Source organism: Ranitomeya variabilis, chromosome 1, assembly GCF_051348905.1.
Source record: "Ranitomeya variabilis isolate aRanVar5 chromosome 1, aRanVar5.hap1, whole genome shotgun sequence".
NCBI classification, from domain to species: Eukaryota; Metazoa; Chordata; class Amphibia; order Anura; family Dendrobatidae; genus Ranitomeya; species Ranitomeya variabilis.
The window spans coordinates 965906393-965921983 of NC_135232.1; the positions used below are offsets into that span (position 1 = coordinate 965906393).

Genomic DNA, 15591 nt, shown 5'->3' on the forward strand with positions numbered 1-15591 from the left:
TACTCAAGTTCTTATATTAGATGACTCGTCACAGGCTTGGACTTACTGTCCAAGCCTTTCTAAAATAGGGTTTTTTTTGGAACAAAGTAAAGTTACCTTTATTTCTAACACATTTTTACCTTTTGCATTTCATTCCAGGTGACTGTGGAAGAGGTGATGACAACAACGGCATATCTGGACCTATTCCTACGAAGTGTCTCAGAACCAACATTACTTAAGATTTTCCTCCGCTTTATTCTAATCTATGAGCATGAAAATGTTCAGATTCTTGACACACTGGTCAGCCGAATCAACACACCGTTTCGGGTACAATACTACTGCTCCTTACATTTGAAACAGCCGAAGTTTTGAGTAAAGTAACATATGATCTATTGTGGATAAATGTAATAAATTGTAATTGTATTTTCAGTGTTTGGGGCTCGCTCACACAACCGTATAACTCAAAGGAATGCTATCCGATGTTTTATCGGATAGCACTTGGCCCAATGTTATTCCATGGGGCAGTGCAGATATGTGATTTTGTTTCTCACGCCAAATCAGCATGAGAAAATATTGATTGCAGTATCCTACAAGTGGATTGGCTAATCAGATGACAAAAAAACATGCAAGTCTATGGGTGCGAGTAAAAAATCAGACTACACTAGGATGTCCTTCGAGTGAAGTGCAATTTCCGCTGTACTTGACCATGGAGAAGATGGAGAAATTAACATCTCCATATTCTCCACATCTGTGCTCTGATTTTCTTATGCGAGAGAATTGGATCACACTAAGCTGACACACTGCTCAAGCTCAGAGCAGACTTTGAAGAGAATGTTATTAACATGATCGATTCCATTCTATCGCTGAGAGAATATATACGATCGTGTGACCCAGTCTTACTAACATTGTGCGATCTCCATCTATTGGGAGAACATGGATCGTCTGCTTCATGTTTTGAAAGCCAAAGTGGTTGATCATCTCTATAAAGTTGAGGGGGCATAAAGGGGATTTCCGCTACTGGACAACCCCCGCTTCATCAATCCAGGCTCCCATAGAAAATTTAAAAAAAAAAATGTATACTCCCTTTCCGCTGCTGCACCTGGAGATGACATGCCAGTGTTTCACATGAGCACTGATCCGCTGCAGCTCATTAATATTTGAGCGGACATCTGCTCTGATTAATAGTAAAGGCTGCAGCCAGTCAAAAGACCGCTCAGTCTGAGGGAAATCGGACATATGACGTATCCCACACAAAAGCTTTTCGTGAACGCATAGTGCCTTCATATAAGAAAACCATATAAAGGAGCCTTAAGGCTGTGTTTACACTGTCCTTTTGACATGAGCCTCATCGGCAGTTCTTTTATGGTGTGCAAAACAGACACTTGGACTGAACTCCGAAGGACTGCTTTCTGAGTCACAGGAGTCCATTGTATAACACATCTAGTAAGCGGCATGACCACCATTACAGATGTGAACAGTTCTCCTTCCTCATCATAGATGTGGCAGTTTCTATTTAAAATTGAACAGAAAGTTACATAAAACTGTGAATATCTGATTTTCACCTCCATTTTTAGTCTCTGGGTCTTTTTACCGACCAATTCAACCCAAACTAAATCCCATGTAAAACATGCTGCACTTTTTGATACAAAACACATGAAATCCCATAGAACCGAATTGTCTATTTTACCTGTATTTATCATATTTAAGTATTTGTTGCAATACTTCAGAAGCATAGACTATCGTTGGCATTTTTCCCCCGTGTCGGCTAAGTTCCATTATGTTTTATAATAGAAACATCTGTAGATAGCGATATATACTTAACACTCAGAGCACGATCACGGTGATGTGTATCTGTTTTAAGCATAGGATCTCAGTGATTTCTTTCCTTAGCTTAGAAGGTGAAGAGTGAACGTGTGGATAAAGAGAAGTCAAATGGATTTTGGAACCAGAATACTATTGTTAATTAAGAGCTTGCTGCGTGCTGTGCGTGCCTGTAATCCACATCCTGGCATGGTGTGTGCGGATGCCAGGGCCTATTGTAATACAGATGGCCTTGTTACTGAATGATTCTGCAATCTAATAGAGTATTGGCGGAGACTGGGAAGCTCTGTACATAAAAATGAAATAATCATATATCCTATAAACCACTCCGCCATATAAACTAAACCAATGAACTGCAAAGTACAAACACACATTTCAGAATATTAAAGAAAAGGCAACCAAGCATGGCTTCTCTTAATGTTCACTGTTATAACAGGGCACTGGATGAAAAGGGAATCTGTCTACAGGTATTTGCTGCCCCATTTGAGAGCAGATTGATGTAGAGGCAGAGACCTTGCTTTCAGCGATCTGTAACTTTCTGGGCTACTTGCTGTAGTTTAGTTAAAGTTTATATCTGCTGCAGATCTATAAGTTCTCTGAATGCTGAGCTCTGTCTGTATAACCTTGCCCACACCACAGATTGGCAACTTTCTTTGTACACTGTGCATAGGCAGAAAACTGCCAGTCAATCAGTGGTGGGGGCAGGTTTACACAGGGCTCATACATATGGAGGCCTACATGGCAACACAGTTACTAGACCTCTAGTGATAATCTGCTGCTGATAAAAGTGATTATATAAAAATTACAGAAAGCAATCCAGTAAGTGATACATCGCTATTATCAGGGTCTCTGTTTCTTCATTATACTGCTCTCAGATTAAATGGCAAAAACCTGGTGACAGATCCCTTTTAATGGCATTTTCTTTCCAGACTCAGTGATTCCATAAAGGATCGGTTATTAGATGGAACTGTTTTCTGATATTGTTCCTAATAAACAAATTGATCATTCTTTTCTCATTTTCCTTTTAGTTGTGTGTGGTGTCCTTGGCCATGTTTCAAACTCTTATTGGCTTTCACTGTGAAGATGTGATGTTACAGCTCCTTCTAAGGTACTGCCTTATATTATGTTATTCACTATAATGTCTTGTTTAAAGGATTTCAAACTAAGAGAACCTAGTTCTTCAGTAAAGCAGTCACAGTGATCTAGCTTCTCTACCCTTCATAATTCCCTCTATACTTGGACTTCCATTGGTCTCTGCATTTGGGTCTCCAAAGATGAAGTCTCGTCATGTGTTACAGCTGAAGCCAGTGATGAGATATTATCGCAGGAGGATGGTGTACAAAGAATTCATACAGAATCTCCGAAATTGAATGCTGATGTTTTCTGATACACTATATGGACAAAAGATTTGGACTCTCTTCTTAATCACTGAATTCGGGTTTTCCATTCAATACCATTGTTCAGGTGTATAAAATCTAGCCCCTAGCCATACAGGCTGCATTTACAAACAGTTGTGATACAGTGCCTCATTATAAAGAGCTCACTCACACCAGCCTGGTATTGTAGAAGGAAGTCATCATTGAAAAGTGGAAGCTTTTAGGAACCACAGCAACTCAGTCACAAAGTTTCAGACTACGTAAAATTTCAGAGCGGGATTTGCAGAGTGCTGAGGCCCATGGTGCATACGAGTCACAAATGCTCTGCTGACTCAATAACTTCAAGAATACAAACCTCCTCTGGCATTAACAGCACAAGAGCATCTCTAGGGTGTGAATGGTTAAGATCTAGATAACAGTCTCTAATACCAGTAGTGCCCCCTTCAATTAGTGGTCAATTCTAGTTACATAGTAACATAGTTATTAAGGTTGAAGGAAGACTTTAAGTCCATCTGGTTCAACCCATAGCCTAACCTAACATGCCTTAACATGTTGATCCAGAGGAAGGCAAAAAAAACCCCATGTGGCAAAGAGTAAGCTCCACATTGGGGAAAAAAATTCCTTCCCGACTCCACATATGGCCATCAGACTAGTTCCCTGGATCAACGCCTTATCAAGGAATCTAGTGTATATACCCTGTAACATTATACTTTTCCAGAAAGGCATCCAGTCCCCTCTTAAATTTAAGTAACGAATCACTCATTACAACATCTTACGGCAGAGAGTTCCATAGTCTCACTGCTCTTACAGTAAAGAATCTGCGTCTGTTATTATGCTTAAACCTCCTTTCCTCCAGACGTAGAGGATGCCCCCTTGTCCCTGTCTCAGGTCTATGATTAAAAAGATCATCAGAAAGGTCTTTGAACTGTCCCCTCATATATTTATACATTAACATAAGATCACCCCTTAGCCTTCGTTTTTCCAAATTAAATAGCCCCAACTGTAATAACCTATTTTGGTATTGCAGACCCCCCAGTCCTCTAATAACCTTGGTCGCTCTTCTCTGCACCCGCTCCAGTTCAGCTATGTCTTTCTTATACACCGGAGACCAGAACTGCGCACAGTATTCTAAGTGTGGTCGAACGAGTGACTTGTATAGAGGTAAAATTATGTTCTCCTCATGAGCATCTATGCCTCTTTTAATACATCCCATTATTTTATTTGCCTTTGTAGCAGCTGCCTGACACTGGCCACTAAATGTGAGTTTGCCATCCACCCATACTCCCAGGTCTTTTTCATTGACAGTTTTGCCCAGAGTTTTTGAATTAAGCACATAGTTATACATCTTATTACTTCTACCCAAGTGCATGACCTTACATTTATCCCCATTAAAGCTCATTTGCCATTTATCAGCCCAAGCTTCGAGTTTACATAAATCATCCTGTAATATAAAATTGTCCTCCTCTGTTTTGATTACCCTGCAGAGTTTAGTGTCATCTGCAAATATTGAAATTCCACTCTGTATGCCCCCTACAAGATCATTAATAAATATGTTAAAAAGGAGAGGGCCCAATACTGACCCCTGTGGTACCCCACTGCTAACCGCGACCCAGTCCGAATGTGCTCCATTAATAACCACCCTTTGTTTCCTATCCCTGAGCCAGCTCTTAACCCACTTACACATATTTTCCCCTATCCCCATTATTCTCATTTTATGTATCAACCTTTTGTGTGGCACCGTATCAAAAGCTTTTGAAAAGTCCATATGCACTACGTCCACTGGGTTCCCTTGGTCCAGTCCAGAACTTACCTCTTCATAGAAATTGATCAGATTTGTCTGACAGGAACGGTCCCTAGTAAACCCATGCTGATACTGGGTCATGAGGTTATTCCTCTTCAGATACTCCAGTATAGCATCCCTTAGAATGCCCTCCAGGATTTTACCCACAGTAGAGGTTAAGCTTACTGGCCTATAATTTCCGAGTTCAGTTTTTGTCCCCTTTTTGAATATTGGCCCCACATTTGCTATACGCCAATCCTGTGGTACAGACCCTGTTATTATGGACTCTTTAAAGATTAAAAATAATGGTCTATCAATGACTGTACTTAATTCCTGCAGTACTCGGGGTTGATCCCATCCGGACCCGGAGATTTGTCAATTTTAGTGATTTTTAGATGCTGCTGTACTTCCTGCTGGGTTAAGCAGGTGACATTTATGGGGAATTTTTGTTATCACTGATCATATTGTCTGCCATGGAATTTTCTTGTGCAAATACTAGTGAAAAAAAGTCATTTAGCATATTGGCTTTTTCCTCATCCTCATCCACCATTTCACCCAGACTATTTTTAAGGGGGCCAACACTATCATTTTTTAGTTTCTTACTATTTAAGTAGTTAAAGAATATTTTGGGATTATTTTTACTCTCTCTGGCAATGAGTCTCTCTGTCTCAATCTTATCTGCCTTGATTTGATTACAGAATTTATTTAATTTTCTGTATTTATTTAATGCCTCATCACTACCTACTTCCTTTAATTCTCTAAATGCTTTCTTTTTGTCACTTATTGCGCCCCTTACAGCTCTATTTAGCCATGTTGGTTTCCTCCTATTTCTAGCATGTTTATTCCCATACGGTATATACTGTGCACAGGTCCTATCCAGGATGCTAATAAACGTCTCCCATTTTCTTTGTGTATTTTTATGTCTCAGGATATCGTCCCAGTTAATTGCACTAAGATCATCTCTCATCCATTGGAAATTTGCCCTCCTGAAGTTTAGTGTCCTTGTCACCCCTCTACTACACATCTTAATAAAGGATACATGAAAACTTATTATTTTGTGATCACTATTCCCCAAGTGACTCCCAACCCTTATATTTGATATGCGATCTGGCCTGTTGGTTAATATTAGGTCTAGCAGTGCCCCCCTTCTTGTTGGGTCCTGAACCAGTTGTGAAAGGTAGTTGTCTCTCATAGTTGTCAAAAACTGATTACCTTTGCTGGAACTGCAGATTTCCGTTCCCCAATCTATTTCAGGGTAGTTGAAGTCCCCCATAATAATGACTTCTTGAGTCGCAGCTTCATCTATTTGCTTTATGAGTTATCTATTTAGGTTTTAAGGATAAACACCAAAATTAGTGGCTATCCTTTCATCTTATAAAGTGACATGTAAAAGTTTGGGCACCCCTGGTCAAAATTACTGTTATTGTGAACAGTTATTGTGAACAGCTAAGCAAAATGAAGATGAAATGATCAGGGCTAAAGTTAAAGATGACACATTTCCTTTGTATTTTAGGCAAAAAAAAATTTCATCTTTCACATTTTGAAGGATTTTAATCTATTCTTCCACTTCATTGCTATTTTGAGGTCTAGCCACAGAATTTCAATGATGTTCAGATCAGGGGACTGTGAGGGCCATTGAAAAACCTTCATCTTGCACCTTTTGAGGTAGTCTATTGTGGATTTTGACATTTGCTTATGATCATTATCCATTTGTAAAGGTCATCCTCTTTTCAACTTCAGCTTTTTTTCAGATGATGTTATTTCTGCATCAATTATTTGTTGAAATTTTATTGAATCCATTCTTCCCTCTACCTGTGAAATGTTCCTCGTGCCATTGGCTGCAATACAACCCAAACCATGATTGAACCATCTGCATGCTTAACTGTTGACGAGATGTGCTTTTCCTATAATTCTGTACTCTTTTTTTTTTTCCATACGTACTTTTGATCATGGTAGCTAAATAGTTCTATTTTAACCTCATTGGTCCACAGGACTTGCTTCAATGTTTTTTTTGCATACTTCTGATGCTGAATTTTATGGTGAGGATGAAGGAGAGTTTTTTTTCTGGTGACTCTTCTATAAAGGCCATATTTGGCCTGCTAAATGTTTCTGAAGGTCATTTGCAGTCAAGCAGGGATTCTAATTTGCCTCTCTAGCAACCCTAAGAGCAGCTCTCACTGAAATTTTGCTTGGTCTTCCAGACCTTATCTTGACCTCCACTGTTCCTGTTAACTTAATTACATTTCAAACTGAGTAAAGGGCAAATTGAAAACGCTTTTCTATTTTCTTATAGCCTTCTCCTGCTTTGTCGGCCTCCACTATTTTCATTATCAGAGTGCTAGAGAACTGCTTAGAAGAACCCATGGCTGCTGTTTTTTGGCACAAGGTTAGCGGAGGTTGGGTTTTTATAAAGCTGGGAAATTTTAATCACTTGGCATTTCCTAGCGATGATTGTGAACAAGACATAACTCTAAAAAGATAATTAAGGTCTAAAACCTAGGTCAAAGTTATCTGAGCACACAAATCTCCAAGGGTGCCTAAACTTTTGCATCCGCCCATTTTCTTTTTTGTAATTTTTAAAATGTAAAAAATGACATTTTTTTTTGCCTAAAATACAAAGGGAATGTGTCATCTTTAACTTCAGCCTTTTTAGAGATAGTTTCTTCTTCATCTTACTTAACTGTTCACAATAACAGTCATTTTGACTAGGGTTGCCACTGATATGATTTGTTGTCTCCATCCGAATACTAGTCTTTATCAATCATAATATTGTTTCTAGGGTTCAGCGACCCCCACATTGAGTTTGAAGTTTGCTACCTATTATGCAGTCCCTTAAACATCATTTGGTAGAGATGATAAATGAATCATTGTTGGTGGATTAATAAAATAGCCCCAGTATATATGAATATACACTCACCGGCCACTTTATTAGGTACACCATGCTAGTAACGGGTTGGACCCCCTTTTGCCTTCAGAACTGCCTCAATTCTTCGTGGCATAGATTCAACAAGGTGCTGGAAGCATTCCTCAGAGATTTTGGTCCATATTGACATGATGGCATCACACAGTTGCCGCAGATTTGTCGGCTGCACATCCCAAAGATGCTCCATACAAGGCAGGATGGATCCATGCTTTCATGTTGTTTACGCCAAATTCTGACCCTACCATCCGAATGTCGCAGCAGTAATCGAGACTCATCAGACCAAGCAACGTTTTTCCAATCTTCTACTGTCCAATTTCGATGAGCTTGTACAAATTGTAGCCTCAGTTTCCTGTTCTTAGCTGAAAGGAGTGGTACCCGGTGTGGTCTTCTGCTGCTGTAGCCCATCTGCCTCAAAGTTCGACGCACTGTGCGTTCAGAGATGCTCTTAGGCCTACCTTGGTTGTAACGGGTGGCGATTTGAGTCACTGTTGCCTTTCTATCAGCTCGAACCAGTCTGCCCATTCTCCTCTGACCTCTGGCATCAACAAGGCATTTCCGCCCACAGAACTGCCGCTCACTGGATTTTTTTTCTTTTTCGGACCATTCTCTGTGAACCCTAGAGATGGTTGTGCGTGAAAATCCCAGTAGATCAGCAGTTTCTGAAATACTCAGACCAGCCCTTCTGGCACCAACAACCATGCCACGTTCAAAGGCGCTCAAATCACCTTTCTTCCCCATACTGATGCTCGGTTTGAACTGCAGGAGATTGTCTTGACCATGTCTACATGCCTAAATGCACTGAGTTGCCGCCATGTGATTGGCTGATTAGAAATTAAGTGTTAACAAGAAGTTGGACAGGTGTACCTAATAAAGTGGCCGGTGAGTGTACATATCCAATGCTGTTATTAGGGAAACTTTTAATAGATAATCCTTGTAAAACCAGTTGCTGTTACAGATAACCAGCAATAATCTAGTTGCTGTGACAGGTTACATATTTACCTGGCCATGTAAGATTCTATATGTACATTTTTTGCGCTTGTTATGTTTTTAATATAAACATTAAAAGTTACATTTTAATATATTACTCCAATTGGATTTGACAGCCAAAATTGAGCATCATGGCACGGGTTTACATGGCCAAGCAATTGCATTCAAGCCTTACATCACCAAGCACAATGCCAAGAGCTGGATGGAATAGTGTAAAGAAAGCTACCACTGGACACTGGAACAATGGAAACATGTTCTGTGGAATGATCAATCACATTTCTCAATCTGGCAGTGTAATGGATAAGTCTAGGTTTGGCAAATTCCAAGAGAATGTTACCTGCCTGACTGCATTGACCTAGCTGTAACATTTTTTGAAAGAGAGTAAGAAATGCATCAGTAGGTTATTTGGGGTACTGTATAACATTAGTGTCTGTCCCACACTTGGGTACTGCCCTTGTAAGGGCAGGAGCAAAGGTATGAGGCATGACCTTGAGGTTTAGGTGATGTATAGACCGGCATTAACCTTCTAAATCTTCTACGTGCTCCTGAACATCAGAGAGCTTTTCCTGGAAATTGGATGCGATCAAACTACTTATTATCAAGCACTATGTTTTATGAACAGCACCTTTACGCATGTTGTTGGGCTGACTTTGCTGTAACTGTTAGCCATAGTTTGCTATTTTGTGAATCTGCGCCTTCTGGTTCAGTTACGTTTAACCATATCTATATCTCCTAATAGGCCTTTAAGGTTTATTTTTTTATCCTCAAATACATTAAAAGTTATACTTTAATACTTCTGTCCTTCGCTACATACACAATATATTCTCTGGGTGGATGGTGACACTCCTCATTTACCTATAGGGTGTCTGTACATTTTTTGGCTGTTTTTTAAGCCCATTAGTTCCAGTATAGGGATCTTAATTTCTGCACATAACACAACATTTTGGACAATTGCATGCTTCCAATTTTGTCGTAACAGTTTGGGAAAGGCCCTTTCGCGACCCAACTCAATCCAAAAAATTGAACTTCACGTTTACTTTGTAAATTTAATTTTGTATTTTTTTTTTCCTGCGTAGCATCTATTGCTTTTATTATTGAAAATAAATGAGCTATTATACTGCCCCAAATATTATATTATTTTTATTATAGTCAAACTTACCTGAGTCCTTGTGCTTTGCTCTTAAAAGGCCAATGGATTTTCTCATAACCCAAAATACCGCCAACCATTGTATCAGTCTATCTCCATAGCCAGCCACAATAGTATCCCTGTTGTATTCTCAAGTTCCCTATTACAGCCATTTCCTCTGCAGTGTCCTCATCAGCCAGTCATGCTGTTTTTGTACAAGTGACATATGAAGAGAATCTTTCTGCCCAGCAGACACAATAGGATTTGCTGTGAACAACATCTGCCCAAAATGCCTGTTGTATTGAATACTACTGTATATTCATTTATAAAAAATAAATAAATTAGTCTAATATTAAATGTAGCAATTTATGTAGAAGAAATAATAAAAATTGAGAATCTTCAGTAACAATACCTTTAAATGGCTAGCTGAAAGCATAATGACAAATACCGAGACTTCATCAAGTATGGTTTAACACAGTATCATAGGCTCTCAATTTTTTTACTTCCTATCTAACTCTATACACAGATATATTTTTCTTATAACAAAATAGAGGATACCAGAAGGTATTGCATCTTCATGGAACAAAAGGCACCTCTGATATTTTGTGTTAAATCATGTCAGATGAAGTACTCTGGAAAGCTTTCTATTTGCCATCACCTTTTCAGGAAGCCATTAAAAAGTATCAACCACTGAGGATTATCAATTTTTATTATTTCTTCTATCTGAAGGCTGACATGGTACAAAGATATATTTTCATATATATGGTTAGGATTGACAACATGTTCTTGATTTTTCAGGTATCTCTTACCATGTAATTATATGATGCTTAGCCAACGCAGTGCAGTAAAAGAACGGGACTGCTATTCAGCTGCTAAATTTTTGGCCTTAACTCCTGATTGCTGTTCTAACACTACAATTAATGGAAAAGATTTGGACAAAAATCACAAGATGTTGTTGAAATTCAATCAAAAAGGTAAAAACTCTGATATAGAGAGTGTTATAGTCCCTTCATTCTGCTAGTAGGTCATGGAGCTCTAACTTCTACTCATTACTAGAGATGAGCAGATTGATCTGTTGCAATTTATCTTCTAGTTGAATTTCCTGAAATTCACTGACAAATTTAAACAATTTGTGAAGCCATAGAGTGGGCTAATAACATAAGGTGCGACCATGTGGGTTGCCCCATAATGCCTTACATGCATCTATAACATTACATGATTTAGCGCAGTCAAACAGAGGTGGGGCTGTGACAGCAAACAGAAAAGATGAGGGCAGGGGAAACAGCATCAATTTTTGGATTTTACCGTAATATGGAAGGTCAGATGGCACAGCTCATTAGGCTAGAGTCACATGGCCGTTTTTCTCTCATCTGAGAAAATCAGTACTATTATGCTAATCAAGCTCTGATCCGACTCTGATTGGAACTTTCTTAGATGTGTAGAAGAGAAAAAACATCTCCATCTTTTCCATTTTTTCAGTCTGTGAAAATCGCACCCATGGACATGAATGGCCAAGTGCAATCCAACAATTGGATGCAACTCGGGCATGCTGCGATTTTTCCTCTGACTGACTTGGGAGAAAATCAGACTTGTGCACAGCCACACAGAATAACATGGGGACAAGGGCTATATGTCAAAACAAAAGATAGCATTCATCCAATTTTTATGGTCGTGTGCACGAGCCCTTACAAATAGTGATAGAAAGGCCTAAATCTGATTGTGGTGTACAACTACAGTACTGAATAATGAAATTGGATGATGTAAACTCACTTTGTGAATAATATAACAAAGACTCAGGTGAGATTCAGTGTCCATGTGACCATGGATTGATTGATTTATGCTATAGTACAGCATCTTAATTAAACATTTTTAATTCTTGACAAACTGCAAACAATTAGGGCAGTTTAAAACCCCACTGTCCTCATTTTGGGTTTGTGTTAAAAAGCTCAAAATGGGTTCAGTACATTACTAAGAGACCTCAGGGTATTTTACACATACTTTACAGGCAATCAAAGCCTTTGCAGTATTGACATTTGCAGCAAATTTGCCACAAATCAATTTTTTGTAAAATTTGGTGAAGCTGGCAAATTCAAATTTCAAAACATTTGCTTATCTCAGTTCATCACACATTGATAATCAGTTTTTCATTCCCTGAAAAGCTCTCTGTTCTCTTAAAATATCTATTTTTTGTTAAGATCTTTTTTCATACGTTCATGCCTAGTAGAGTAGAATGAATAACCGCTCCCTAAAGTTGCTTTTCCTATAGATTTAATAGCCTGCCAATTCTTTGTATAAAGCAAAGGCAAGCCTCACACCAAATATAACAAAGTATCATTTCAATAATGCGTCACCCAATGTATCCCCTAGATATGTATTTTCAAAAGCTAACAAAATCTTTTTTTCTTATATATTTTTTAACAAAACACAAAGTCTAACTAATTTGACCTAAAATGATTCCTTTCAATGGCACAGATTAAACTCCTGCCCTGTTTGCACTCCAGTGTAACTTTCCTAAGGTTAAGAGGATCAGGATTCTCAACAATTGCAATAATAACTTTCCCGTTTACAATCAGCTGGATGTCAGGAGAGCATTTACCTTAGGGAAGATGTTCACGGTGACAGGAAGTACAATTCCTTCACTATATGGGCTATGAGCTGGAAAAGTTGCATGATGCTGATATGTGACTATAAAATGTGTGTGTACTGGAGCAGGCTGAAAAACCTATGGATACTTCAGAACTGCAGAAATACATATCACTTCTTTATTAACCTTCTCCTTGCTTAATTTAATACAAATATTTGTCCCTTCAATTAGCAATCTGATTAGAGAAAAGCTTTGGACACTGCTTGTTATTGGGTCATCCTAACATCTGGCTGTAAAGTTTTAGCCTAGCTCACTGGCATTATAAGACACCTTAAAAACTGCAAAATTCTGTGTGTGAAAGGACACTAACTAAAAAGAAAATAGGACTGTGAAATAAATCCATGGACAGGAGAAAATGGAAGATAGTGGAATCAATATTTGGAGAGTGAAAAAATAAGAAGGAAGTGGAGTTTGCATTGGAGCAGTGAAAGGATAAGAAATGAAGGGTTAAAAAGAAGGTGTAAAAGTAAAAGAAAAAATAAGGCAGTTGAATGTTATAAATAATAGTTGACTTGACAAAAGCCTTGTGTATTGTATTTTTCAGATGATAGTGAAACTAATTTATCATCATATTCATGTGAAGCTGAATCCATGTTTCCCGAGGAATATATGAAAAGTGTTGATGCAAACTATCTTAAGTACCTTTGTGAAGCTGAAGAAAATATCCTTGTATGCGCAGATGACTGTAGAGTTTGGTCAGCCCCATACGATGGAGAAAAACCAGACCCAGAGACTTCTTTTCAAGCTCTATTGGAAAACAGTTTTAGAAGAGGAGACTTTCCTACCTTCAGAGGTGGAAAAAAACAATTAGGTTCCTTCTCTTCTGAGATTCCTTCTCTTGGAGGAAAGCCACAAGACGACCTTGAATGGGATGACAGTTATGACACTGGAATATCTCCAGACTCCGGAACGTGTTCACCACAACCACCTCAGGACACCATGATACCTCCAGAACCACCAAAACACATTCAAGAGATGAAAAAGAATGCAATAATGATCATTAAAGGAACATACAACGAGGAAGATGACTTTGATAATGATGCAATGGTTTATATGTTATGTGCTGAAAAAGATTCTGTCGAAACACAAGTGGAGAAAAATGAAGATATTTTGGAAAAAAAAACAGCAACGGATATACATAATAAAAATGAGGATTTTCAGGGACAGGAAGCTAGAAATACAGAAAATAATAAGAAAAACTTAAGCCTCAGTGAAAATACATTGAAAATACAACCTACACAAAACCATAGGGATGCTCCAAAGCTGAAGCTTGATTTCTCTTGTGAAGAAGACTCCGATATTATTAAAAAACCAATGAGTCCAGACAGTGAAGAATTCATAGCTCGCTGTGATGAAATTATAAATGGATTGAACACTACAGTGGAAAACATACCCAGTTCTCCAGCTCCTGAAAGTGTTTCTGTTCTTGAAGATGATGAGTTTGAGAAGTATTCTCTGAGCACACCATCGGTAGAAAGCATACCATCACCCTTTGGGCAAAAGGACATTACGGCCTACTCCAAATATTCATCTAGCACCCAGGCTGCTCCATTTACAGGTATGAAGGTTAATCTCAGAACATTTCAATGGTGAGACTGACTGTTCATTCTAGCTTTGTGAGTTTTTCAGGTAATGATGCGTGAAATAAAGCATTCAGACTTGCTTGAAGCATGTAAAAGCAAAAGTGACTCATAAAAGAGTGTTTAAAAATGACCAAGAATATTAGCAAAAAATCTATTAGCAGATTTCACGTTGCTTTTGGTCCACATCAGTACAGAACAGGGGACTAGTTTGATAGATGATGATTATATGTCTTTGTACCAACTTTGGAGGTGCTGACTCTCATTGAGGAGATCAAGTCTAGGCACAGAGTCTTACAGGTAATGCTCCATGAGAGATTTGTATGCACATTAGCTATACCTCAGAAAGAACAGAACTATTTCTCTAATGCCTCCAATCAGACAATATCTGATCCATTTAAATTGACATTTGTATTGTTAAATAGCTTTAATTAGACAGCATGACAATAAGTATTTAATTGACTTTCATACTGTAAATCTGGTTTCCACGGTGCTTGACCAAAGTGTCTGGCCGAGTGTGGACAGTAGTTACATTCCAGGGGAGGAGTTAACTCATAACATACAGGTGAATTGTCTCCACAGATTGATTTCCTTTACAACAGTAAGCTGCTCACCTCCCTCCACTTCCTTCCCTCTCAAGCTGTTCTTATCAAACCTATAGAATCACAATCCCCAGGCACCCACTCTCCCAGAGCTGTGTGCTTGTTCAAATGCCCTGTTATCCCTATATAGATATACATTGATTGCAGTGTACACTCCAGAACAAACCACTGATCGTTGAATGTGTTACAGCAGAATTTATGCTGAGCTACTAATACTACAGTTTTGCTACTCACTAGAACTGTCATTCAAGGAGTGCCTGCCCTGCCAGAAACCAAAAAATGAGGAGACTGCAGAGTTCTGAGCTGCTCAAATGAAAACTTGAGAAAGACCCCTTTAGTGCCTTGAATCATGACTAAAGATATTAGCCAAACCAAACATATCTATCTGTAGGCAGCTGTTCTCATACCTCAGCTGCATTTTCTCACTGAGAAATAGTACTTTCACAGGTATTAGTGACACTACAGAGACAGTTACCGTATTTTTCTTCTGAAGGGGCGCAAATTTGAATACCTGTATATTTTTGAACTTACATAGAAAAAGTGATCATTTATCAGCAGAAAAAGTAGTTTCAACATAATAAAATTTATTAACATGATGAGTTCTACATTCAGCTACATTTTTGTATTTTTGCATATACAATGTGGCTTGTTTATGTAGCAACTGTAATGTGGCAGTTGGAAAGGTTGTGAACTGGAGGTGTGTGTCTAGTGTCTATTCTGTGGCCCGGGTGGATATAAGCACGGACTGTGGCACGCATCTCAGGAAGTGGGGG

At 38.6% G+C, this 15591-nt stretch overlaps 1 protein-coding gene across 1 annotated transcript in view; it reads left to right on the forward strand.

Moving 5' to 3' along the window:
- The window catches only part of FHIP1A (FHF complex subunit HOOK interacting protein 1A), a 432446-nt gene that overhangs the window by 362306 nt on the left and 54549 nt on the right, over positions 1 to 15591 (forward strand). Inside the window, exons 7-10 of the mRNA XM_077279318.1 lie at positions 139 to 306; positions 2829 to 2908; positions 10791 to 10966; positions 13181 to 14194. Of these exons, the coding sequence (XP_077135433.1) occupies positions 139 to 306; positions 2829 to 2908; positions 10791 to 10966; positions 13181 to 14194 (1438 nt within the window). The remainder of the gene's footprint in view (positions 1 to 138; positions 307 to 2828; positions 2909 to 10790; positions 10967 to 13180; positions 14195 to 15591) is intronic.